The sequence below is a fragment of the Anas acuta genome, chromosome 4, assembly GCF_963932015.1.
Source record: "Anas acuta chromosome 4, bAnaAcu1.1, whole genome shotgun sequence".
Classification (NCBI taxonomy): domain Eukaryota; kingdom Metazoa; phylum Chordata; class Aves; order Anseriformes; family Anatidae; genus Anas; species Anas acuta.
Window position 1 is genome coordinate 12,833,408 of NC_088982.1, and position 27,035 is coordinate 12,860,442.

Here is a 27,035-nt window from a genome sequence, read left to right on the forward strand (position 1 = left end):
TTTGATAGATTTCCATTCAGCAGTTTTTACCTTTTACTTTGAAACTCAAAGAAAATACTTCATCTGACACTTGCTTTTATGTTACTGCTTTCATCATCCAATGGAAATGGATCTGTAATAGCACTAGTAGCTTTCCTTGCATACTTTAAATTGAAAAGACCTTTTCAGGGAACATGATTTGTTGATAAAAGACCAGGGGATGTAGAGCTCTTTACTTTGGCCTAATGGTGTTCACTTGCCAATTCATTTTGCAGAAAATGGAATGAATTTTCTTAGCCTTATGTCCCTCATCTTTCCCTGTGGTACACACTTCTGTCCTTCTGGCACAGTAAAATACAACATGAGTATTAATGAACAACTCTTTCCATTTGCATTTTATGTTTAAAAAAAAAAGCTTCTCTCTCACCCCACACACTATGACATTTTTTTCATGCAGCAACAAAGATCATTCAAAATAGTTGTACTTTGCATAATACATGTATAAATTTCAAAGCAATCCTAATTTCTAGTAAGTCTTAAAATCAGGATAGATATGTTTTTAAATATGCCTTCATAAAATGTTTTTTCTTTCCTAAAAAAAAAAAAAAAAAATTGTTTGTTATCAAAATGTATAGTAAAGGAGAAAAAGTAAAACATAAAGTCATTAAGACTTGTTGGAACAAATCATTGTCTTCCAAACAGTGTGAAAAAATATCTGAAATACATCAAAGCTAATATTTGAAATGAAATTAATTCTCATTTTAAAAACATGTACCAAGAAGGGTTCCAGTCTCTCAGGATCCTAAATTAAAGTTTGAACACTTTCATATGAATACTGATTAAATAGCAACCACTTTTCATACTGTGGCTGATCTTGAGAGCAAGTAACATAGATGTGGAACTTGAATGGCATATATTTAGTTTTGTTTGAATTTTATGTTGAGTGTACCGCACATCTTCTCTACAGTCTTCTGTAGAAAATGATATCTTTTATTTATATTTTTTTCATAGCTTCCCCCCCCCTTGTTGAAGATTTTTAAGATGGTTCTGTCAATCTTGAATTCTTTCTTTAGAGACTGGGAAAAAACAAGAGAGGAAGGACATATTTTAAGCTTCCCAGGCTGTGAAAAGCTTTATAGTCAAGTTTTCCATTTGCTGAATGAATCTTCTCACTATGAAGCTGCCATAGGTATTTCTGGTCTAGAAGTAAAAAATCTCTAGAATAGCTGTAAATATGAGCTATAGGGAAGCTCCGTTACCTCAATAAAGGGAGGAAATACTCCTGTGGTTAGAACATTTTACTGGTGTCTGACATAGCTGCTCTGGGCGCCTTACTCTCCCTGTGAAACAGTAGAAAAGAGTAGGCTCTAAACACAGGTTTTCCTGTGTACTGTGGTTCAGACATCTAGATTTAGAGCACTTCGGTATTTTAGCCACTGAAGTCCCTTCTTAGATCTACCTCATAATATCTAGATCATAAGAGCCAGAAGATACGGCTAAGCACGGATCCAGGAAGGACTGTCATAGAAATGGAAATTATATATCTCCATGGCAGGAATTATATCCATTATATATTATCTATTATATATATTATATTAATATCCATTATATATTATATTATCCAATTTTGAAGCAGAAAATTTGCTGGCACTAAAGCTGTTAAAAAGTTTATTCTACTTGAAAATTAGACTTGGTGGGAAGCAGAGGTTCTCAGTTCAGAGTTGAACTGAAATCCTTGAGAGAAGAAGAAGAGCCAATCACATCAGTGTAGAAGTTAAGCAAAAATTGATTAATGCTGAAAAGAAGCTCAAAAAGCTTCAGAAAATTCTCATAAATAATTAGAAAATAATTTGTGTGTAATTACTCCTGATAATATGACAGAATATGCATCACATATAAGATTGCTACTTATAAAATCCTTCACTTTCAATACAGAACGTCAAGTAACAATATACTAGGACTGGAGTTTCACAAATATGTTTAAAAGTTTGTGTTGGCTTGTTATGTCAAGAAAATCACTGTTATTCAGGAAGACACAGGACTTAATAGCAAAACATTATCATATTCCAAATACTGGTCCAGAGTATATATTCTGTCTCCTAGAATCACTTCTTTCTCTCCAGCCTACTCTAAATCCATTTTCTATCTTTTCTGTCAGAAAATGCACAAGTCTCAAATCCCTGGAGAGAAAGCAAGAAAGATTATTTTTTCTAACACGCTTGCAGATGTGTTTGCATTATGTCTCATTATATTTAAGTGCACTATTTAGCTTGGGAGATTGAGGTTTCTGCCACCTATTGACAGGAAGTATCAGTTTTTAATGCTACTATTTTTCCATACCTATACATTTTGACTTTTCACTTGTAAAGAGATAGGCTTTCCAAAGCTGCTAGTGAGGCAGATTAAATAAGATATATCTCCCACATCCAACCCTTTTCATTATGCATTAATATGTATATGCCACATAATGGGTATGTTGCTATGTAAAAAATCACAGGGATCACTGCTTTATTTCTATAGGAGTTTTAGAATAAATGTCTTCCAGACAAATAGAAACACATTTTCAGCAGTTAATACATTTTAAATCTCATGACATTCATGGATTAACTGACTTGAGCAGTTGATGGGAAGTGAGATAAGTTTTAGTACGAAGTGTGCTAAATGGAGAAAGTTTGATATATTATTCTCAGCTAGTAAATACTTCTTTTTATTTAAGGAGACAAATACTGTCAGTTAATCCATTCATGCATATCTGTGCTCTTCAAAAAAAAAAAAAAAAGCCAGGGATTTGCTCCTGATATAGGTACTGGCTCAATAATCCAATAACCTTGGTCCTACCAATAAGAGATGGTAGTATAACAGGGTGGAAGGTGGAACTCAGTATTGACACATTCAGGGTTAAAATGAGCAGGATCAGGGCATTACATGCATCAGCATTCATAAATTATAAATGAGCTAAAACCATGCAATAAGATAGCCCAGGGCTTTTTTATGCAAGTAGCTGCTGAACTACTGTTAATAGTCAAATAAATAAATAAATCCTTAACTCCTTAGAAAACCCTCTTCCCAAGATCATACAGCAGTAAGACGAACGTGGTTGTATGAAATACTGCTAAATTCATACATCTTAAAATGATTTTGCAGCTTCACTCAAATAATTTACTGCCCTGTAAATTTAAAAAATCACTACAGTTCAGGGACTTTTTCCACAGATGGATAACTTGATGTCTTAGAGATGCAGAGAGCTTCAGTTCTGTGGAAAATTTGAAAACCTAGTGACAGGAGGGTGTTTGTGTTCTGTGTTACCAGGGGAATATTTATGTTTTTAAAGAGGATGTAAATATGAGTGAGGATAACATGAAGTAATGAAGGATCTGGAAAAGAATGCTAGAGTACTCCTATTTGGCTTAAAAACAGGGGAAAAAAAAAAAGTTGAAAAAAATTAAAATATGATAATATGAAATTGTACTATTGTTCTCAGGATAACTCATGTTACATGTTCACATGTGTGATAGTTCACATGTTCTGTGTTACTAACACAGGTTTTAACAGGGTTTTACCTTGAAGAAAATAATGAGAAGGTGGTAATGGAAGTTGCTCCTGTACTAAGTACACTAACAGTTATTTAGGGACATTTCTTTGTGCAGATTGAGTAATTGCATCTCTTATTTGCAATAAGACTACTTTGCTTATTCAATGCTGTGCTTATGAGATGGTGAAAACATATTTATTTCAGGAATCTCTTTAAAATAAATACTATTTTTCTGGTTGTCTTGATCTGCTTAGTGTTCTTTCTTTTTATTAGATGTTCAGTATTAATGTGCATCTCTGAAAAATGGAAAATAAAGCCTTGTACTGAAGTAAGAGGAATGTTAGCTACAACAAAAACCTCTGAAGCACTGTGATCAGTGTACATGGTGGGTTTTCAGCAGGCCATCACTATTTCCAGGAACTTTATTTCCAGGAGACTGTGACTCATCCTTACAGTAACAGTGTATGTCTGTAACAAACTGGGTCTTTTGTTTGACCTGGTGGGAGAAGGAGGTGGGATGTACGTCCTAGTGAAGTGTAGGGCACTTTGGGAGAGCAGGGCCCGATCTGTGTCAGTCAAAATGGTGGGTGCTCAGTGGAGATCAATGTCAGTGCATGACGTTGAGTGGCAGTGGTTCTGCCCTTTCAGATGTCTCATCCAGGCAGGGTTGCTGAAGCAGGCCAAAACAGTGACATGAGCTCTTGGAGCCAACCTGCTGGGAATGCTTACACTGATGGGTGTTTTCTGAGGAGAGGAAGGAACGAGCTGAGTTACACTGCGAGAGGAAAAGGAAGAGGAAGGTAACAGCTGAGAGAAGCGAGGTGTCACAGCACAGAAAGTGCTTGCTTGCTCCTGATGCCAATTTCACCTGGCATGCTGCATGCAGGCAGGCTTGCTTCTCACTTTTCAAGGTGTAAAGGAAATTAAACTCAATGGATGGCCCTTCATAACGAATACATCACTGTTGAAGGACAGTGTCTGCTCTGCACATTTGTTAGGCTAATGTGATGCTTCTTGCAAGGAACAATCTATTTCTGCTTGTGGCTCTAATCCTCCTCACGTATTTCATTTCAGGTCTTCACTGGTCTCTTTTGTTTGATTATGCAGTTGCAGAGATTTTTCACTCACTGAAACCAGTGTCCTGTGCTCCTGTTGGCCTAAGCTGGACAGAGGATAAGGCCTCCTCTCCACACCTTCACCACATTCCCTTCTCTTCAAGACTGTATAGCCTCAACTTTCAAATTAAATGGGAAACTTATAGCCTTAAGGGAGATTTTGCATATAATTTAATAGAGAAAAAATCCATAAATCTGCATTATATGGTTGCTTATTACAGTTAATAAGCTGATTTCACTATTACCTGTCTCTCTGAACAATGCTTTCTCCAGTTTATCTCTGTCTTCAAGTTTTATCTTATAAAGCCAGTTCAAAATTTAAATTCCTTGCAGCAGTGTCTGACTTACCTTAATGTATGGATATAGTGTTCATCATGATAGGGCTCAAGATTTAAATCATTCCCACATTACTAATTAATCACACAGAAATTGCCTCAATATCTTAGCTCATTGACTGTAGAATATTATCCGCACTGCAGAATTGTATAGCAAAGTTATAACTACTAATTAAATTGTATAGTACTCTTCCAAGAGGGATTTTTCAAGTACAGAATAATCACTGTGGGAAAATTTTAGGAATGTAATATAGCACGCATCAAAACAGTGAAAAAATAAAATGAAAAAATTCTCTAGAGCTCCAGTTCCATCATATTTTTGCCCATGAAAGTGCCTATGACTAAATCTATTGAGGTAATTAGATTCAAAGGACACTGATTTTATGTGATTTTATATTCATGGACATAAATTTTAGAAGGACTTGGATTTTAGGACTGTTTTTAGTACTGTTTCTCTTAATGAGTATTGAATCTTAATGAGATTTTGATATCCTTGCTTTATTGTTTATAACTGACTTAAAGATTCAACGACAAAGCTCTGTCCTATGTTATGATTTTGAGTGTCTGGGAGGACTCAAGAGGACTGTTTGGGTATTTTGTTAGAAATTACTCTAATTGATTAGATACATATGTCCTTCCCAATTAAAAATTACCAAAAAATGGAGTTTGTGTATCTGAGCCAAGTTCACTGATGTATAGGGCATGGTTAATACCAACTATTATTAAAGCCCTGATTGCACTGTGTGTTTTCTCGTAAACATGATTATAGTAAGATAATTTGCATTGCTAAATGAATGCTAAAAATATCAAAACATTTTTCTCTACTGGCCAGAGAGTAGTTGATCCAATCATTAAAATAAAGATAAACAGAAGTAACTACTCTGATGGAAGCTAAGACGATTAAGCACAATATGCATACAAAATTAGTTATTTATCTAACAATATACTCCCAAGAAGAACAGCAAAGCTCTTGTTTAAAAATCATGCCAATTGAGCATGGAGGCTTTTGTGTGGCAGAAGAAGGATCTACAAAAGCCTTATAATATTTCTCATTCAAAATTTACCACAGGGCCTGTTGGCAGCACGTGCTGAGGGACTGAGCTGCAGCTGCTGCATAGGAAAAAATAATTTCTGGTTTTCCTAGCAGGGCTGATGACTTTGGCTCCAGAAGCTGCTACAAGTTGTTGTTCCTTTTGGCATACAAGAAGGTGGAGTCTGAGCAGCCCCGCACTGCAAGCAGGTGGTGTCTTTCCTTCTCTCACTTGTAAGTAAGTAAGAGCCTGTTTAGCCACGGGTGAAATTTGAGCCAGATATAGACAATGGTAATTATTTGCTGGACAGTGATTTGTTCCAGATCTGCTCTTGAGACAGTTTCTAACACAGAAGGTTCAAGAGTATACCTGCGTTTTTTTTTTTACATGAATGCACTTTGAATATCTGCTTGCTTTCCAGCTCCAATTACAACTGTAAACGTACCAAAACCTCCAAACTTCTTCTGTGTTGACAGACACTTTTTTTTTTTTTTTTTTTTTTAAGTAGAAATGTTCACATAGTTACACAGTGGGAAAACAGAAAAACAGAAAAATACTTTTGCTCTTTCTCAGCCAGTCACTGTTCCCTAGTACATCCCAATACAACAGTATTTAGCTTTAGCTTAAACTGCTAGAAATCAGTTTGAAATTGTGCTCATGTACTTCTGCAAACAGAAAACATCCAAATTGATGGAATGAATTGCTGTCTATTACTTATGTGCTTTGATATAATTTTCACTGGTGTGCCAAGATCTATCACCAACCCTCCCACCTCCTCAAATCTACAGGGAAAAAAAATGGAAATATTTCATTAATCATTTTGTCAAGACTACAGATAAAAGGAGCTATTTGTATTTTATGACAGTTGGTAATTAAACATTTACAGTACTGTGCCAATATTTATATACAATCTAGAACGAGCAAACTGAACAGAAGGTAAATTTGGCAGAGTTTAAGGTGGAGTGATGCTGTGGGAATGTGTGTGTGTGAGCAGAACTGTAACACTGCAGAGCAAGTGGAATTGCAATAAAATGTTGCAGCAGCAAACTGCTTTTCCAGCTGTGTTAGACTTTCTTCTCTCTCCCCTGGAAGAGAAATGAGAAAAAATATTTTACCCTTGAAATGATGTGAAGAAACCAGATGAGACTTTGGGAGTTAAGATCACTGGCTGCTTTTGCAAAGCAATAAAACTGTATAGAATAAATGAGTCCCAAGGAGCTTCTTTTGGCTTTATGACTTCCACACTTTGTTTCTCCCCTCCATCTCGTAGACTTTTTTGTAAAAAAAAAAAAAACTATACATATTATTTGGGTTGCCTTCCTTGTTTTCATTTCTTCTGGAAAAACAAGGCAACATTCATTGCAATTGTCTCTTTTTGCATAATTTCTCCAACACTCTAATACCACTTTCCCATGGAAGGATAAAACTATTTAAATGGCTCAGTCTCACTCCTGCTGAAATGATCAGAATTGTTCCCATTTTTTTCATAAGGATTAGGCTGTATCTCCACAAATGCCTGTGCCATAACAAACAGGATTCATCTAACTAAATGTCAGTGCACAATGTGCACATCTGAATCTGGACTGCTTGCGTATATTGACTTTATCCTCCATAGAGGCAGAGCTACAGGGAGATCCATTTGCTGAAGGAGATGATAAAGACAGACCAAATGTATCACATCCTAAAAGCATTTTTTCTCCCCTCTTTATATCTTTAAGCCTAGATCTGGCTAACCGAGCTGCAGGAATGTACATTTTGTTCATTACTGAAGCTAGAGAGAAAAAGTCCTATGCCAGAATTTCTCAGAATTATTACTAGGCAGTGTGATTTTCCTTGTAATACTTGTTTGATCCTCACAATGGTCATCTTATAAAGAATGAGCTGTCTTCTTTTTCTTCTGCTGAACCATTATTGGTGCCTCCATGACAGGCCAGTTCCTTACAGCTGTGGTGTTTGAAAGGAAAGATAAACCCAGAGAGCATTATACCACCAAAATGTAGCTGAGAGTATTCATTGACCTGTGTAGTAAGTTGAAGAAGACAGTTATATGCAACATAATGTTCAATTTGCAGTCAGTGGCATGGTATCCAAATAAAGCTGAACATCAGTGCCATGATTTTTTTTTCAAGTAGTAAGGTTGTTTGAGAAATGACCATGTGGTAACAACCGTGAAATTAAAGTGTCTGAGGGCTTGCATTCATGCATAATGCTCTACACACATATTCAAGGAGATGCCATCTATCAAATAACCAGGCTCATCTCAAAAACAGCTTTGTGAAGCATTGGCAAAGACACCCTGCGGCCAGCCAGATCGGACTGCAAATGTTCAGAAGACTCCTGCTGTAAATTAAATTCTACCTGCAGGAAAACCCCTCAGATTTTAATATGCCATTGATGAAATTATTGTACTTTAAAGACTGTGGATTGGGACTTGTGATCCTATAAATCCAGGCTGCTTGGTGGCTTTGTGTGCTTTAGCAGGAAGTGTAGCCTGGCAGGAGGGGCTCTGCAGAGTGGATGCAGACCTGATATCCACACGAGGCACATCCCAGGAATATTTCACATATTACTGACCTTACTTCCAAAAGCTTCATGTCTTTAACTTATATTATCTGATATAGCATGGATCCTGCAAGCATTAAGAAGTAATGTCATTAATTTCTGTAGGATTATTTAAGTAAATAAAATCTTTCATTTCTGCCTAGGATCAAGATCCAGACTGAGATCCAAGATCATGATGCACTTTAATTGAAACAGAGAAATAGATTTTTCTGGAAATTATGTCAAATGTTATCCTCTTTGGTCCTTCTCAAGTTAAATAAATATTAAGGGAAAAAATAAAATAAAAAAAAAAAAGGTCGTTATAAGGGGTGAGCATGAAACAGTTTATTTGGGGAAATGAAAACTGTCCTCTAAAGAACAAAGTCTGTTCCTTTGCTTGATCCTGTGATTTCAGTCTCTGCTCAAATTAAACAAATAAACCCATACCATGCTCATGACAGATGTAAAATATGTACCTTAGTACATTAGTAAACTTCTCTGTTGTTGATAGGAACACCATATCATTTCACCATTTCACGAAGCAATAAAAATCTGTATTTTATGAAAATTTTGTGAAAAAAAATTACATATAATGTTAAACCAAATTTAAAAATTGATTCATTTACAAAGAACTTTGTTTTGTAAAAGATAAAATGGAAACAATACAGTAAAAACAGATTACTACAAATAAAATGCTTATCACTTCCAAAAGCCTAATTTATTTGTTTTAGAAAATTGAAATGAAATTTGCTTATGAATGATAACCCTTTACAAATAAAAGCACAATAAGACAGAACAAATAAGCATTTATTATCAAAATGTGGATGTACAAGTTGTAAAATACATAGATGTATGGATATGTGGATGCTCTTCAAACAAACAAACAAACAAACAAACAAAAAGCTTTTCAAGTCAGGAATACTTTGGATAAAGTATTTTTCTTTTCAAGACAATCCTCATCCAGAATAGAACCATGAAAACAAAGACACATGTAACTTCTTCACATTTTATAACTAGCTATGAGTCTGAGAAAATTCCTAAAGTTTTTAGCTCTCCTTTCTAAGTTGCTTTTCAACTCTGGATCAGTCAGCTTATTCTTACAAATAAAAAGGTCTTTCTTTGTCATAATTATGAAACACTGCTAATGTGTCTAAACTTGCATCCACAAAAGTTGCTAGTAAAACGTTGACTTGGCCAGGGTCACATCTCTTACTACAAAGCAGAATGCATGAAGTTAAACAACAAAGTGAAGACATTCACGCTGCAACATTTCCAATGGGTTTCTGGTAGTTAAATGAAATTATTCAGTGTTTAGCCTATTTGACACTACATTCACGTATTTACATCATATACATCTGTTATAAACTCAACAGCAGATGTTCAGAAACAGCTGTGTTTAGCAGTTTCACAGAATTCCATACTGGACCATTTTGATTAACAGAGACAGAGAGGACAATGTAAAGACTTCAAGATAAAGCTGGCCCCAATATAACCTTGTCTCTTGCAGGTAGCCAGAAACATGGCAATCTTTGAGAGGCTGCCTAATGAATTGTTTCAAGTTTTCTTCCAGGATTTTGAAAAGGAGAGTCAAGCCTATAAAACTGTATTTTGTTGCTGATGGTCATTTTTTCCAGTGGCAGAGTCAAAAGAGCGGAGTCTTAGGTAGACATTCTCAACCGCTGTGCTCCATGGGCTTGTCCTTGGCTGGGGATCCTGCTGGAGAAGTAAGATTGCTTGGGATCCAACGGGTGAGCATGAAGGCATGCATGGAGAGGACCTTTCCTTGCCCCTCCCCCCGGGGTGAAAGCAAGAATAGGGCTGGAGCTCACTAGCTGCTGCAGCCTCTTGTGCATCCGTGTCCAAGTAAGTTGTTGTTACGTCCGTCTTGAAGTTTCCCGTGGCTCTGCAGGGATGCTCTGCTCTCTGTGCTGGAAGTCTGTCCGCTTTGATCCTGCTGTCTTCTTAGTCTGCCCAAGGTTAAAAACATCAAAAGGTTTATAGCTGATATGCAGATAACTGCATCAGAATAACAGCCATTGTCTGTTTTATGGTGAACTACATATTCCTGCATATAAAATAGACTCCTGCACCATTCAATCTCTACTAACTTCCCTATCTTTATTCATCTTTTAAACACCGAAGAATTCCTCCTCCTAAATATGTGAGGTTGAATCTTGGCTAAATCCTGCTCCTATTAGAACCTATCACAAAGAACTAGCAGAGGATTGTGCTTTCCCTGGCTTTGACACCTTTGCCTGGACATAACTTGAAAAAGCCTCCCCCAGCAAAGGAAAAAACATGAGGTGAATGCATAGTCAGTGTTCTTCTTGTTATTACTTCATATGTGGTCAAAGCTTCCAAGGTGGTTTCAAGGGATAACAACAACAAAAAATCCTGCATTGTTTAAGGACTTTGCAAAGTCATCTTCTGCAGGCATTATTTTCTGGAGAACAGCCACAGCCCTGGTGGCACTTGTAATCCCCAGTTTTAATATTATCAGCAAATTTCTAAGTGTGTTGTTCAACCCTAGTATCAATGTCTATGATTTTACTGTGGTTCTTGTTCTTACTTAATATTGTTCTCCAAAAACAAAAGGCACAATGTAAGTATTTTCATGAGGAGGAGGAAGTTTCATGGGGAAGCTATGGAGCAGAGGAGAGGCCAGTTTTCGGAAAATTAACAGCTGGGATTTTTTTTAAATTTTTTTTTAATTTTTTTTTTTTTAGGAATTTTTCTCCATTTGTTTTCTTAAAATGGGAAACAGCCGGTGATATATTCCCCAAAAAATGCACAAAGAACTAGCACCAGAGACACTGTGGAAGAAACTGTTTGTAAAAGTGACTATAAGTGGTATGTATGATGTATTGAAAAAAATAAAAACACTTTGCAAGTAACATTGAATACATAGAAATTATTCAATAATGAAAAGCATGCAAAAATGAACTGTAAAGGGTCAGTTTAAAATAGGGTAAAATAGAGACACAAACTGAAGACTCAGAAGAGAATGTAAAATTCTCTTGAAAATTCTGTCATAGGTAAACAGAAGTATTAAGGAGATTGTTTAATGTTAAAATAAACAAAATACTATCCAAATAGGTTGTTTAAAAAAGGACATACATTGACATGTTAAATAAAAAATATAAAGCATACTAAAACCAACCAACCAATCCCACCCCCCAAATGAAAATAAAAAACAACAACAAAAATAACACTGTGTTAAAGGAACAAATTTTGCACCACAAATGAAGTCTACCAGTGAGTCTATAGGCCAGTGGATGACTGAGTCATTAGAGGATAGCACAAGAAATATTAGTCCCTAGCTGAAAAGCCAATTAATTATCTTCACCAAAACTCATGACAAATGAGCTGAGGGACATTCCTTTCTTTATGAGAAACTTGTCCATCATCTCCAGTCAAAACATCAGCCAAACAGCTTAAAACTGTTTTTTTCAAATGAATGTTGACAAGTGATCAAGACAGATTTTCTCCAATGGCTCTAAGAACACTGAAATATATAATTGCACAGCTGAATGGAGTATGTAACTTACTGTTGAAACTGTCTTGGCACTACTGATTGCAAGGCAGCAAATGTGATAGTGTGTTTGTTTGTTTGTTTGCTTGTTTGTTTTTGTTTGTTTGATTTCTTGTCTTTTATTTTATAAGAGTTTCAGAGAAGATCCATTGGACTACCAAGGGAGCAACTGAATCAGACAAAGCATTGAATCTCAGGGGCTGAGCTAATGGCCCTTACAAGAGCAAGGTATTTGTAGGCATTGAGACAAAAGGCTACAGTGCTTGGAAACTAAGAAGTCTCAATAACAGCATAAAACAGAAAAACACAAGTTTGTTGGTTTTGTTCGTTGTTGCTTTTTTTTATTATTATTATTTTTATTTTTATTTTTTTCCAAATCACTCAAACTGGCTCAAAGGCAGCATGTAAAGGTTCAAAAAACATGACAGATCAGCCTTGAAATTCCCATTCTTCACAGAGAGAGTTTCTATTGTTGTTTTATTTCCATTTGTTTTCTTTTATCCTATCCCTGCTCCAAAGGGCTCTTATTATTTTGCCAAGGGCAATTATTATTATAATTGGATTATGGGAGGTTGGAACTGGTAAAAAAAAAAAAAGTATATTGTTTTAGCAGTGCTTCATTGTATTCTCTTTTCAGACATTTTTTATTTCTGTACCTAGATTCACTACACATATTTATAAACTATTAAAGTAAGCAATAGGCTATATATCAGATCAAAAGTCAGTCAAAAATTTAACTATTTGGCTATTTTATAATTTATAAATTGCTTTATTCAGAGTTTAAAATTATGTTAAAGATTCCATTATAAGAAATTATTATGGGCATGCTAACAACTACCTACTAGTGTGTCTTGGAGAATGGGAAATTAGACTAAGAATCAGGAGCTGTTGATTCAGTTTCTACGTCTGTCACCCTGTGGAGAAATTGCAGCCCTTTGTTGTTCCTCAGCCTCTCTCCCAACACGTGGAGACAATGTAGGGGAGTGAAGCTGAGACAGAATATCTGTCCAGAAATCTCACATGGACAGGAGCTAGCCAGCATCTGAGCTGGATAAATTGTGGCTAAGAACTAGCAAAAAAGAATGTATAGAAATACAAAAACAAAGAGAACAGACTGGCCAAAGGTTTGTATGGGAAATATGAAAAAAAAAAAAAAAAGAAAAAAAAAAGAAAAAAAAAAAGATTGAAACAGCTATGGCAGGTCAGAGTATCATGTAATGAAACCCAGTAGTAAACTTGGAATCCCCAGAAAAGTGCTTAAGGCTCAGCTTTGTTCACCAGGTGAATAAAAATCTCAAAAGTTTGTCTTTAGGCTGTATAGTAAGATAAGTTTAATAGAAAAGGAACAGAAGTTGCAGATTCAACATGACAGTCATAATTTCAGATTTGTAAAAGACTAAGGCATGGGAAATCCCAATCATAAGCATCTAATTGGTCTCAGAAATGTTAGTGGAGAATATTTTCTTTCCTTTCAAACCACTGTAGTGAAAAAGTAAAATAAGGCAATTGGTTTATATTTCCATCTAGCTCTAAAGTGCAAAGAGACTCTGGTCAAGACCTAAACAAATCTCACCACAGCAGGAGTGTGTGAACAAGCAGTCTCTTCAATTAAAAGGTTGGGACATTTTCCATGAGAGTTTCTCAGCTTTACAAAAACATGGATAGCTCAACACAGTCCCTGTGATCATTGCAAAATAAATGCACTCTGGTCCATTCTCTTTAAAAATAGCACTAGTGCAATAAAACATTTGTCAGAAACTGCTTTCTAGTGTGGCTTTTCTTTCCTTTAAGTTGATGCAGCTACAGCCTGCAATAACTTGATAAAGGCCCAGGGAAAATGAACGAGTTGATGGGGACTTAGCTGTTGTGGATCCAAACCAGGTAGCTATTCTTTTGCTGAATGTTATGAAGAGAGGTTAAATAGTGAAATGTCCAGCAGTGGGTGAAAAAAGTGAACAAGTGGCTCTGGTGAATAGTTACGAAGAAAAAACCTGCAGAGAAAAGAGGATGAAAAGGAGTTTGCACAATGTCTATTACATTTATGCCACTAAATTCTGTACAAATAGATAAGTGAGCTCAGAGACAGTTATGCTGGGAATTAAGAGTGGTTCTGCTGCATCAATGAATAGATAAGCACAGATTTCCTTGCCTTCACCATAGATCCATGCAATATCAGTAGTGTGACACTGAGCATAGAGCAACCTCCTCTCTGGCAGCGAGGAAGAAAGAGGCTGTACTAACCACTTGGGAATGCATCAAGAAAAGTAACTGAGCCCTCAGTCCAGTCTTCTGCTTCATCAGCATTTCTGGTTAAGGAAAAGTGTCTCTGTCATGTATGAAAGGTTTTAAAGATTCTTATCTTGATTTCCAGAAATTATAGTGGAGTCCCTGCAGTGTTGGTTTCTAGTGCTGGGTCTTGAATCAGGTATCGGTAAGTAGAAGATTCAAAGAAGAGGGAAACATTATTGGCCCCCAAAACAAAAAAGAACTCTGTAGCAATGCAAAGCAGTGGAATCAGGCTTGCAAAATGTCCTGTTTGAGAGCTTTAAGAAGTCTGTTATACTGCCTGTCACTTGTTTTTTCTAGCCAAGCCATACCTTGTGTGTGATAACACCTTGGTGCAGCCAGTATACCCATCAGTGGGTGCTGCCCAGCTGCCAGTTTGAAACCAGAGCCTCAGAAGTGTTTCAAACAGTGGTAATGCACTCAACAACTCAACAAGAAAGAATTTCTATTGACAGAAAGATAATTTAAGCCAGCCAGAAATTCCACTCCATGTGTACCAGGTCCTACAGGACACTCTTTTTATTACAGCAAATTTACAAGTGAGCTTGCTGGTTTTGCAAATCAGTGTCCTGGGAGTGTAAGAAAGTGTGAGTGGATAGTGGAACTTGCTTTATCATTTCTAGATTTAGCATTTTACCTTGGCCTATTGATATTTCCACCCCCTTTCCAGTGAAACCAGATGCGTTTGCTTGTGGTTTGGGGAAGAGTTGAGCTTAATAAGTCAAGCTTTAGAAACTGGGAATAGTAAATCAATCTTTAGAAACTGTAGCTTTATTGCAGTAAAAAGAGTTCCACTAAAGGAAACTTCTACATCTCCTGAAAGAAACCCTTAGGAGTAGATAAATCTGTGGAACATTTTATCCCAGTCATTCTTCACAAGGGAGGAGGTCTGAGGTCAGAAAAGAGCAAGCATGCCTATGCTAGCTTTTAAAATTCAAGTATCCTGGGAGACAGATTGCTAAATAGTTAGAAACACACCTCAGTTCTATGATTTAGTAGCTACATTTAAATAATGCTGATGTCTTCTGCAGATGGCCTTTCTGGAAGGCTAATTACAAACATATCCAAATCAGGAGAAAAAAAGAAAAAAAAAAAAAAAAAGAAAAAAAAAGGAAAAAGCAATGATGTACTATGAAAAATGACAGTGCTAAGAAAGGCACTATTTCAACTGTATTGTCTCTATGCATATCAGTCTGGTTTGCCTACTAGAGCACAGATACAGATGTTACAAGGGGGATTTCAGAGCAACAATAAAGACACTCCAAATACCATATTTTTAGAATATCAGTCAGTAAACATAAACTCTTCGTAAGTCAGTATCCTCTCAATATACTGAAAATTTTGATTCTCAATAGACAATATCTATCAATGACAATTTGTAAGGAAAAAGAAAGTTACAGACACAGGTATTGTTTTGTTATATTCTGGTCTTAAAAAAATAGAAATGTGGAAGTTATGCAATATAACTAAAACTGATGGGTATTCTGGAAAACATCCAGCAGTGCTGCAAAAATCCCAACCAAACTGAAAATGATTTTTACAGAGTGATATAATAATGTAAAGGTGGACCCCATGAATCATGAAATGTCCTCTTCTCTCTTTTTTCAGTCCCTTATTTAAGCTTTATAGAAGCTTGTACCCTTCACAAAAGTGTACATACTACGAAATCAGGGCAGATATTTGGCAGTAATTTGTAGGTCTTGCAGTGTGCACACATCTTTTTAAAAAATAATGGGTTTTATGCATGCGCATCTTATACCCTACTTTGAAAACTTTCCCTGCTATTTTTATGCCATCATTTTAACATCAATTGCAGGCAATGACTGTAGAAATATTGATAACTGAGCATGATTTCTGGGACAATAAGCAGCTTGGCTTGTCATCTGACTGCCACTGTGGGAAATAAGAATTGAGTTTGATACATGGACACTTAATAATTTTCTGCCTACATTTTTGAAGGTTTTTCTTAAGAACTGACTCACTGTTTCTTATTTTTATTAAACTGAAGAAGCTGGCAGCGTTTTGCAATTGTAAACGAGTTCTACTCTTTCTCTTATATCTCCATTATTCTGCTTATTAGTTCTCATCTGCCAGTTTTTTTCATTGAACTATATTTTTTAGTGAAAAGATAATAAAGAAATAAATAAAGAAGAAGAAAGAAGTGAGCAAAACAAGTTATTTTTAACTGAATGAATATATTTGGAAAGAGTACTTTCACTTTCTAAAACAAAGTAGCCACCAAATATATCAGAAAAGTGTTAAAATTCCTGTCTATTTTCTTTTCTGAAAAGCTAAAATGAGTTTGTGAGTAGATTAGAAGTTCAGGAAAGTTGCTTATTTTATACTTTTATGCATAAAAAGGGAAACACTACCTTTTGCCCAATGTAAATATTAAGAAAACATGTTAACAGAAAAGAGCAAATAGAACACTTCTGGATTGTCCTCACAGGAAATCCTGTTGGTGCGAGCTACAGATCCCATTGTAACCTTTCATGCTTAGGACTGCTTTCCAATGGTGCAGGCTGAAGAGCTGGCATGACTAGAATACATGAACAGAGATAAGTCCTGGTCTTCAGTCTCTGGTCTGAGTCTTAGAAATTTCTTATTTGTAAAAGAAGAGTTTTGATTTCATTACAATATGTATCAGAACTAATTGATATAGTAATCCATCATAAGATTAAGTTATCTGGTAACCCAAGTATCTGCCAAACTATTAATTTATGTCATAACCCCCAGTGATATCCAGGTTCTTATGACAAACTGCAAATAACATTCTGACTGTAAATGTCATTGATTACATTGACTGCATTCATACCAGAAGACAAAATGGTGGAAAGATAGATCCCTGGAAGCTAAGTGGCACAAGGTTGCATCTTTTTGGATAAACTCTCTAATATCCAAAATACTTTTTGTTTTCCTTTTTTTTTTTTTCTTTTTTTTTTCTTTTTTTCTTTTTTTTTTGGTCTATGTTAATCTTTGAAATGTGAAGGAGTTTGCTTCAGGGAATGATTTTGTTCAGGGAAAGAATATGCCAGGGACCATGGAAGACTGCATATATTCCTATATTGCTTATATTCCTCCTTTTAAATATTTGATAATACCAGCATAATGATTGTGCTGCCCTTTACCCATTTGGAAGTGACATAGGTAGACATGAAATACATAGGAAAAAATGTAGAATAAAGAAGTAAAAATAGATAAAATACAACAATGAAGGTATAAAGTGCAGAATAAAAAAAAGAAAGGAAGCGGAAGTGGAAGAAGAAGAACTAGACACCTGAAAAAGAGAAAGTATTTAAAAGAATGCCAGATTAGGAGATTTAATTTGAAACTAACTCCTGAGACAGTTGTATATAGCTAATGTGTTTTTTTATCTAATGAAGTTTTTACACACAGGGATGGGCAGTAACCATGAGAGAGTTAATATTGAGCTCTTCTTTTCTTTAGTCTGCGTACAGCTTGTGTTGTGTTTTCATTAAAACAGAAACATCTGAAAAGTACTTGAATTTAGAAAGATTTTCAAATAAATAAAGAAGGTTCAATCTTACTCTGTGCCAGAGGAGGTTTGGGGCAGACCAGGACAGGCTTAAGGATGGGCTGGGGCAGACTCAACACTCATCATGAAGCAACATCAGTGTTGAGTAACACAACTTTAGACTGGAAAGAAGAGTCTCCAAAGTCAGATAATTTTTCTCCACTCTAGATTTCTTATGGAGGACCGACTTATACACAGCAGCTTTAAGTGAAACACAATAGAATTGTTTGCTTATGTAATAGTGGGCATACATTCTGGGAGATCTGGGTCCAAGTAGTATCCTCATCAAACCAGTAGCAAGGGTGAAAGTCTCATAAGTCTTTAGTTCTACTTTAAAAACATTCACTCTTGTAACTTGCTTGTTCTTGGCCTGCTCACATGGCTAGGTATGTATAGCTCAAATGCAGTTGCCCCAGAAGTGGAATTTAGTGCCATATGAGATGCCCTCGATTACCTGACCGACAGAGAGCAGATACAACAGCAGACCACAGAAGACCACAGAAGTTGGACTGGCAGCTAGGCATTTATTTTCACATAAATGAACTGAGCCCACAGCTGTGGGATAGATTTTATGCCAGCTAACTGTAGACAACTGAAAGATTAGTTCAGGCTCTCTGTACAAGATAAATAGAGGCTCTGACATAGAATAATGAGTTCCAGCCTAAGTTATCTGATACATGTGTCACAGACCAACCTTGAGAGATACAATGCTCTCTTCACTGACTACTAAAGGAGCTTAAAGTAAATAAATGATTTTAAATTGATTAGTTTAGAAGAATATAGTCCTGTTGCTTCCCCAGAAAAATAGAGATACCCTTCCCTCTCTGAACCACAGACTCAAGTCCCTTCCTGTCTAGCAGCTGTATAAACTCACTGCATGCTGCACTGCTTAGCAGAGGCAATTTGCTTCTGGATTAGAGCTAATTTATACCCACAATGTTCAGGCGAGCAGAAGCTGAATAGTCCCATCAGCCTGGCACATATCACAAGCTGATAAACACTGCCAAGGGCTGGGTAAGGAAGTCACTCTGAAGCACAGGGGTGCAATTACCTGTTCATCCATGCAGACATGCCATCTAATTCCTATTTGTTTCAGATACCTTTGAAAATCTTGCACAAGCCCTTTGAAGTAGGAGTCGTTCTGCATCTAACCAATATTTAACGCAGTCTGGTTTTGACCCTAAACATGTCCTCTTGGGTTTGACTGCTTCAGTAGAAACAAGCACATTCTCAGATCTGTTTTCTTAATACACTGTGAGGTATGTGTTTTGATTGCTCAGTAGATTACCACGTAATCATTCAAATAACTCTGTTTTAACTCCATTTAAATTTAAATGACTGAGGCACAGACTAAAAGTTATGCTTTATTATAGCTGAATGTGAAAAGTAAAATTTTGGAGAAGTATCCCTGTGTAGCACAGATGTCTTCTTGCACCATTGACACTCATGACATTTACTTCTACCTTTTCCAAAAATCCTTCGGGAAATATGCTTGCACTATGGGTAATTGATTCAGGTTGATGGTTCCTGCTGAGTAATTACACTCACTAAATGCCTGTGAATATAATTTTCTATCAACCAGCAATTTATAATCAAGCATAATGGGTTCAGGTGCACATATGGAGTGAGTGACATGTGAAATACTAGTATGTGGAAGTCAAGTAACAAATTATACTGGATGCTGCAGCACGTTGGCCTACAGTGTCTTGAGATCTCAGGTTTACCTTGGGAATTGAAAAGCAAAATAAGAGAGAAGAGATGAAGTAAATAAATAAAAACAGCAAATGAGATGCAGGCATTTAGGAAAATGAAAGTAAAACAACTGATTATCACTGACTTTAAAACCTTGCTCAGACTAGAAGCATAGGTGTCTCTTAGAAATGGGCTATTGGCTGTCCAAGACCAGATGCATGTCTTGTTCATTTCAAATTCACATTACAAAATATAAAATATTTTAGTTTAGCGGTATCTACAGACCCATATGCACAAGCAACAGGAAAGCAGCTCTGAATTTTCCCAGTAATGTATTGTTTATTAGACTTTGTGGGAACACAGGATTTTTTTTTATTTCTTATTATTTATTTATTTATTTATTTTTATTTTCCCCAATTTGTTAGAATCCAGTTTATAAACTGCAAATACTTGCCCACGAATAAGGACATCTTTCAGCTGTGTGAGGAAAAATGCATTCTCAAAAAGGACACATGCTTCCTAGCTTGCCTCAGGTGTATCTCCTCAAATACACAGGGTAATCCCGTTGTAAAACTGTCAGCAGTTAGGAAGTTTACAGGAGTTGCTTTGACATATTCTCTTATTTTATTCTTTTGGTGGAATTTTCTAGGTAGAGTGATCCTTTTGGTCACATCAAAATACAATATATGGGGAGAAGGACAATTTCTTGCTGCATCTAGAGGGAGATCTACTTTACATATTGTCAACAACAACTACCTCCACCGCGACACTGAACATGTTACAGAGGAGTTGGAGTGAATCACAGAATCACAGAATTTCTAGGTTGGAAGAGACCTCAAGATCATCGAGTCCCACCTCTGACCTAACGCTAACAGTCCTCCACTAAACCATATCCCTAAGCTCTACATCTAAACATCTCTTAAAGACCTCCAGGGATGGTGAATCCACCACTTCCCTGGGCAGCCCGTTCCAATGTCTAACAACCCTTTTGGTAAAGAAGTTCTTCCTAATATCCAACCTAAAACTCCCCTGGCGCAACTTTAGCCCATTCCCTCTCGTCCTGTCACCAGGCACATGGGAGAACAGACCAACCCCCACCTCACTACAGCCTCCTTTAAGGTACCTGTAGAGAGCAATAAGGTCACCCCTGACCCTCCTGTTAACAAAGAAGATACCTGTTAACAAAGATGCCTGTAAACAGACTGCAAATCACACCAGTAAGCATAGTTCTACTAACAGACTGAGAACTTAAAGACAAAAGTAATGTGGTGCCTGTGACACGCCTGCTGCCTTTGGAGTGATGGTGTCTGCAGCTCTGTGCCAGTGACTCAGTATGGTCGATTGCCATCACAAAGCAGGACTGAACAAATGGGCAGCCAGCCATCACTGTTATGTTGTCATTCAATCCCTTCTCATTACTTCTCTTTCCCTTTTATCCCTGTCCACTACTGCTGAGGAGAGGACCCTGGTTCAGAGATAAGTGAGGAGTATCATAGCTATGACATATTTTATTTTATTTTATTTTATTTTATTTTATTTTATTTTATTTTATTTTATTTTATTTTATTTTATTTTATTTTATTTTATTTTATTTATTTTATTTTATTTTATTTTATTTTATTTTATTTTATTTTATTTTATTTTATTTTTATTTTATTTTATTTTTGCATAGCAGCTCCAATTTCTTTAACGTGGCAGCTCTAATTAAAACTGCAGCTCCATAAGAGCCATACACTCAATAATTTAAGAATTAAGATATGTGGAAAGATATGTAGTCTAGCTCTGCCTGATTACTGGGACTTGACAATAAACACTCTCGGACTGGAATAAATGCCTGGGCGGTTGCTGGTTCAGTCATTCACTTCTTCTCTTGCAACAACAAGTTTCCAGGAATCATTCTGTGAGTTTCCAGGGAACAAACCCAGCCTGCACTGACCTCCCTGCTGTCTCATGTCTCCCTATCTATACTTCATTTTCTCTGCCAAAGTCCAAAACTTAGAATCATAAGAAGTCTAGGCCTTGTGCAGCTTTTTATTCTCTGAAGGAGAGACACCCTCACCAAAAGGAGACTTAGCAGGTAGCTCACTTGTGATCACACAGCATATCAGCCTTCAGTAATCACCAAACCTCCTTGCACAATGCCTGGAAAGTTGGTGCCTAACAGAGGGATACACAGAAGCCACTGTGTCAAACATGAGCTGTCTGGGTTAGTCTCTGAGCTATACCCACCACAACACTATGTATTATGGCCCAGATGGGACACAGGAAAATGATCTCCAGCTGGGTTTCACAACCTTGAGTTCTTCCAAGGTAGTGTGCACCAGACATTCCCTAAAACACAGCAGGAGACAAACTAAATCTTACCTAAATCTCTTACTGTCATAATTTTTCTTTACTTTCCTTATTTCTGAAAAGAATATATATATATATATATACACATGCATATATACATCCATTTACATATGTATGTACATTTCACTGTAAACTTGTGCTAAAATGAAGACCCTATATGAAGATGGAGACATTATAAGCAGTGAGATAACATAAAAACATATATTCAGCCATCCCATCTAACATAGATTCCTGTCTCAGAGTGGCCCCCTTCTCATCTCACAGTGGACAATATCAAAGAACAAGTCAAATGGAGACAAATGTCTGCTGTGGCATATCCTCCTCTCTGCTGAAATTTCCAGACATTCCACGCCAATGACCACACTGTAGGGTGTGTGTGTGTGTCTCATAGACCTTGATGGATTTTTCACCATGAATTTCTCTATTTCTTTGAATCTTTTCATACTTCTAGTATCAAAAGCACCCCTTGGTGATATGCTGCACTACACTATAATACATGGTTTGTATTCTTTTAAACCTGCAGCCTGATAACTTTTTGCCATTGAGTTACTAGAAAAAGTGAATATTAATTTCTTATCCGTCTCATCAATTATTTTCATAACGTATTATTATTTAGCTAGTTTCCTAAACTAGTTTTCAGTCGTCTCTTCTCTTCTCCAGGTTTAAACTACTTTGAGTCTATGAAATTCTGCAGTGTAAGCCCTGCCACAACTTTTTTAATCCTGTTTTTTTTTTGTTTGTTTGTTTTTTGTTTTTGTAATCATTCTGTCTACAATATCTTTTTAAAATAAGGAAGCGAAAGTTGTGCAGATATATAGATATATATTTGAACATATACATGTACACAATAGCATTTTGATGTTTACTTGATAACATCTCACTCACACTTGATAGCATCATGATGTTCATTTCTTTACAGCTTTCTTTGCAATTTTGAACAAATTAACAGCTCTCATATGTCCACTAGACATTGGGCTATCCACACATTTTTCAAAATCTCTCCCCTGCATAACTGAAGCTAAATTATAGTCTAAGATTTGCTGGCCAACAGTGCTGAGGATCTGTATTGATTATCCTGAACTTTTAATCCTCTCTACTGATGTGATAGTGAGAATGCTCTGATATATGCAACCTTCCCTGGATGTTCATTTGATAAAGTGTATCTACCACAAAGATGTGCCAACTTTCTTGGGAAAACTTAGGCCATTTTCCTGGGAGGCTTTGAAAATAAGGTTCCAGATATTCATTAACTTTTCTATTTTCCTTGCATGAAACTGCAAAAGGAAGACATTATTGAAACAATGGCTTTTGTATGACTCCTGTTTACTCAAAACAGTGAATTTGAATGTACACTTACAGAAAAATAATCAGCTTGGTCTTGCTAATGCTTAAATCTAGGCAGGTTGACTTGCCAAGAAAGGAGGCACATTTGGATTGGTAATTCTAAGCCAGTAAAAATGAGTGGGAATCAAAGGCAGAAGTGAAAGGGTCTGTGTGATCACGCAGAGGTTATTAGCACTGAAAAACAAGTTAAATTTAATCATGTTTAGTAAGGCATCTTTCTAATTAGGTGAGATGGCAGGAGCAATCTCCAAAAGCAGACATATCCATTACAAAAGCGACAAGACAGACATCAGTGAAGAGTAGCAGAACCACTTGAAATGCTCAGATAGAGATGGATTTAAGTTGAATCAAGGTCAGCAGAAGTGGCAGGAGAAGAGAAGTTGTGCTGCAGCCCCAGCCAAAAAGCATTCAGATATTATGGGGATTGAGAAAATATAAATATCTTCAGAGATACTAAATGACATAAAATATCTGTTAAGGAAAGCACACTGAGAGAGGTTTACTGCAAATCATTATGAATATTCTATTCCAATCAAACTGAAATGAGAGAGAGCTCTCCAGAACTCTGGTTTTGAATCTGACAAGACAATTGAAAGGAAAGAAAAGGAACTATAGGGAAAAGATAAAATAATTTTGATCTTATAAAAAATGCAGAGAATATTATGTCAGTTTTTTGCATGTGATATGGACAAAATCATGCAATGTGATTTTAAACATCATAATATGCTTAAAATTTGGCCCCTCACCTTTTGCTGTTTATTCTGGAAGTAGATTTCTGTCTGTTCACCTAGAGTTGTTCAGCATCTTTTAGGAAAAAAATAGGTATGGCCAAACAGCACGTACTGTGGCTGGAAAAGAGGAGAAATTGTGAAGCAGCCATCTGACTGCTTCAGTTTCTGGTATAATTTTTAGTGTGTTTGCTTTGAATTTATATTAAGAAAATAAGGTGTCCCAGGGGCTTAAGAAAGAGCAAGACTGCTCAAATCAATGAAAATTAGAAAGATGAATATCATAGCAGTGTTATTACAGGATATTAGTATTAAGTGAAAAACCTCTAACTTTAAAATCATTAGAAAGTTTTTGGAAGTTTCCACTAAGACTGATAAAAAAATGGATAGTTTGCTCATTGCTCCATCCCTTTTATTAAAGTAGCTCTGCAGAATTTGAATCCATTTTCACATCCATTTTATATATGAAATGCATGTTCTGTTCAGTAGAATGTGGCTATATGATTTTGCTTTCATTAGTAGGCTGATAATTTTGATGACAAGTTTGTGAAGCATTCAGCTGAAGGATTATTCCGCCTGAGGTGCAGAAATTTCCTGTGTTTTCTCTGCTGTTCTTTGTTTGCTCACCTCTTTAATCTTAAAGACATCTTTCAGGGAGAGGAAGAGGCTCATGAACCATACAGGGTAAGAAATTTGATTCTGCTACAAGAAAATATTGTCTCTATTTCTTAATTTTTGGCTATTTCAGGTTTTGGATGTTCATAAACAAATGTAGTTGTACATGAAGAGTTGTTTAGTGCTAACAACACTAAAATAGAAATATAATCTCTGCTCAGCTTTTGAATAAAGCTATGAACAAACATTGTGGCTTTATCTGTGCAATTTTATTTTATTTTATTATTATCTTTTTTAACCCTGAATAAAATATAGCCTACAGATTCTAAATAAGACCAACTTCTCAAAAAATTGCTGGCAATATTATGGGAATACATGTTCAGATAGCGCAGAACATTCGGTGTGTCATTTCTAGATGCAATAAAACATTTATCTGTAGAAATATATTTAAAAACAGATAAATTCCATGTGTCATCATAAAGAGCCAACCAGGTCCATGAAATCAACATCAGATAATATTCTCCAACTACGAGCCAGTGCACAGACCATTTTAGATCACAATTTATTTAGTTTACACATTCAAAGTTAAGCAATAGGTTTTACTGACACTCTTGCAGAAGAATAGAAAACATTGGCTCCACCACTTTCAAACTTGTATTGCAAACAGCTGTTTTTTATATTATTATTTTACTTTGCACTGGGACATTGTGTAACTCTGTCTTAAAGGTACTACACAATAACACCAGTGTGTACAGATGACATACACTTGTGTTATATCTTAATTTGTATCTCCCATTTAGTGACATATTGATGTTAATAAGAGTAAACACTTCCATCTAGAGGTACTTCAGCCCCTCAGTTATCTGAAGCACTGGGAAAAATAAAATCAGGATAAAACTGATTTACAATGTAAGGGATTATATTATGTATGCTTCATGTTTTCCTGCATAAATGCAGATGAAGGTATAAAACTACCTCTTCAGAAAAGCTTTTTACATGAAATAGAAAGCATTTGCAAACTATGTACATTGCACACCCCTGAAACTGCTCCTCATCTGCTATTACATTATTTGGAGTTGTAAATAAGTGTCCCAAAAGTAAAGGACAGACATTGGGTTTGGAGGTTGAACATGGCTCAGATTCAGTTTTCATAAGCTTTTTCATTAGAAGAAATGGAGTATCATAGGAATGATTGTTGACTCAATCACAAAAATACTGGAGTGTTCAGGATCCATTTCACGGAAATGAAGGCTGCATTCCCATCAGATTTCTGTGTCATCAGAAGTTTGTAGGTAAAGGCACACAAATCTAACTTTTGTTACCCACTGATGACAAATACTGACTACACTTTACTCAGGAAGCCATGTACAGTTAAACACAATATATAAAAAAAACAGCTAACATTGTGACTCCAATTCTTTCTGAGTTCTTATTTTAAGAAAACACACCTATCCTATCATTCTCTAGTGTATGTTTGCGCTCTCTGTCTGTATACAACATCTTACTTTGCAATTCTTCAAATCCTTTCATCTTCTCTCATTAAGTAGTAAAAGCGAAGATGTCAGCTACATAGTTAAACCACAGTCCACTCAAATAAATTAAGGTCAAGGACAATTCATGTCTTAATGAGAAGGTATATTGCTGAATGCTGCTATCTGGAAAAACATTACTTCTTTTAACTGTGTACTCATTTGACTGTATGGCTTACTGAAATGGACTCTTCCTTCCACATTCTCTCATTTTGCTTAAAACATTCCCATAAATACTCATTACAAATTACCCAACTTCAGAAAGCAATAGGAAAATGAAAATGCAGATTCTCTATTTGCCAGCATTAATTTGCATTGTTAAGTTATTTCATTTGGTCTTTTTTGATTCTTTTCTGAATTATTTTCAGCATAGTAAGACTTTTCTTTAACCAAAAAGTTCAACTTTTCCTCCTGTATTTCTTTGAAAGGAAATTAATATGGCTTATTCCAAGATTTATAATATCTGTTGCGGGATGAAAGATACAAAGTTAAGAGACACATCTTGGGATTATCAACAAAATGTTCAATAAAAACAAAGTCTGCTTTTCATAGGAGATGTTTAGCAAGTACTGCACTGCAAGATGTAGAACTGTAATGGTTAATACTGCACTCTATCAATATGACATTACCACATGACTCTATGTTGCTCAATTAGAAACACCTGATTATTTATTTATTTATTTATTTTCCTAGACTACTTCTAGTTTGGAGTTTCTTTTATATTGAAAGATGAGCTAATTTTTTCCATCTATGATTTCTTACTATTTACGTGCTGTTCTGTGCCACTGAAGTAAACTGAGTGGAAGGCTTAAATCACAATGAAATGTGACTTTTTAAGATGACTGTAATGAATATCTAAGTGAATATGCAGATATTTTCAAACAGCTAG

General features: G+C 36.0%; 1 protein-coding gene across 1 annotated transcript in view; it reads right to left on the reverse strand.

The window, feature by feature from the left end:
* Positions 1 to 9,319: 9,319 nt before the first annotated feature.
* Positions 9,320 to 27,035, reverse strand: part of STK32B (serine/threonine kinase 32B) — a 172,765-nt gene continuing 155,049 nt past the window's right edge. The window contains exon 12 of the mRNA XM_068679900.1: positions 9,320 to 10,500. Within this exon, the coding sequence (XP_068536001.1) occupies positions 10,362 to 10,500 (139 nt within the window). The 3' untranslated portion in view covers positions 9,320 to 10,361. The remainder of the gene's footprint in view (positions 10,501 to 27,035) is intronic.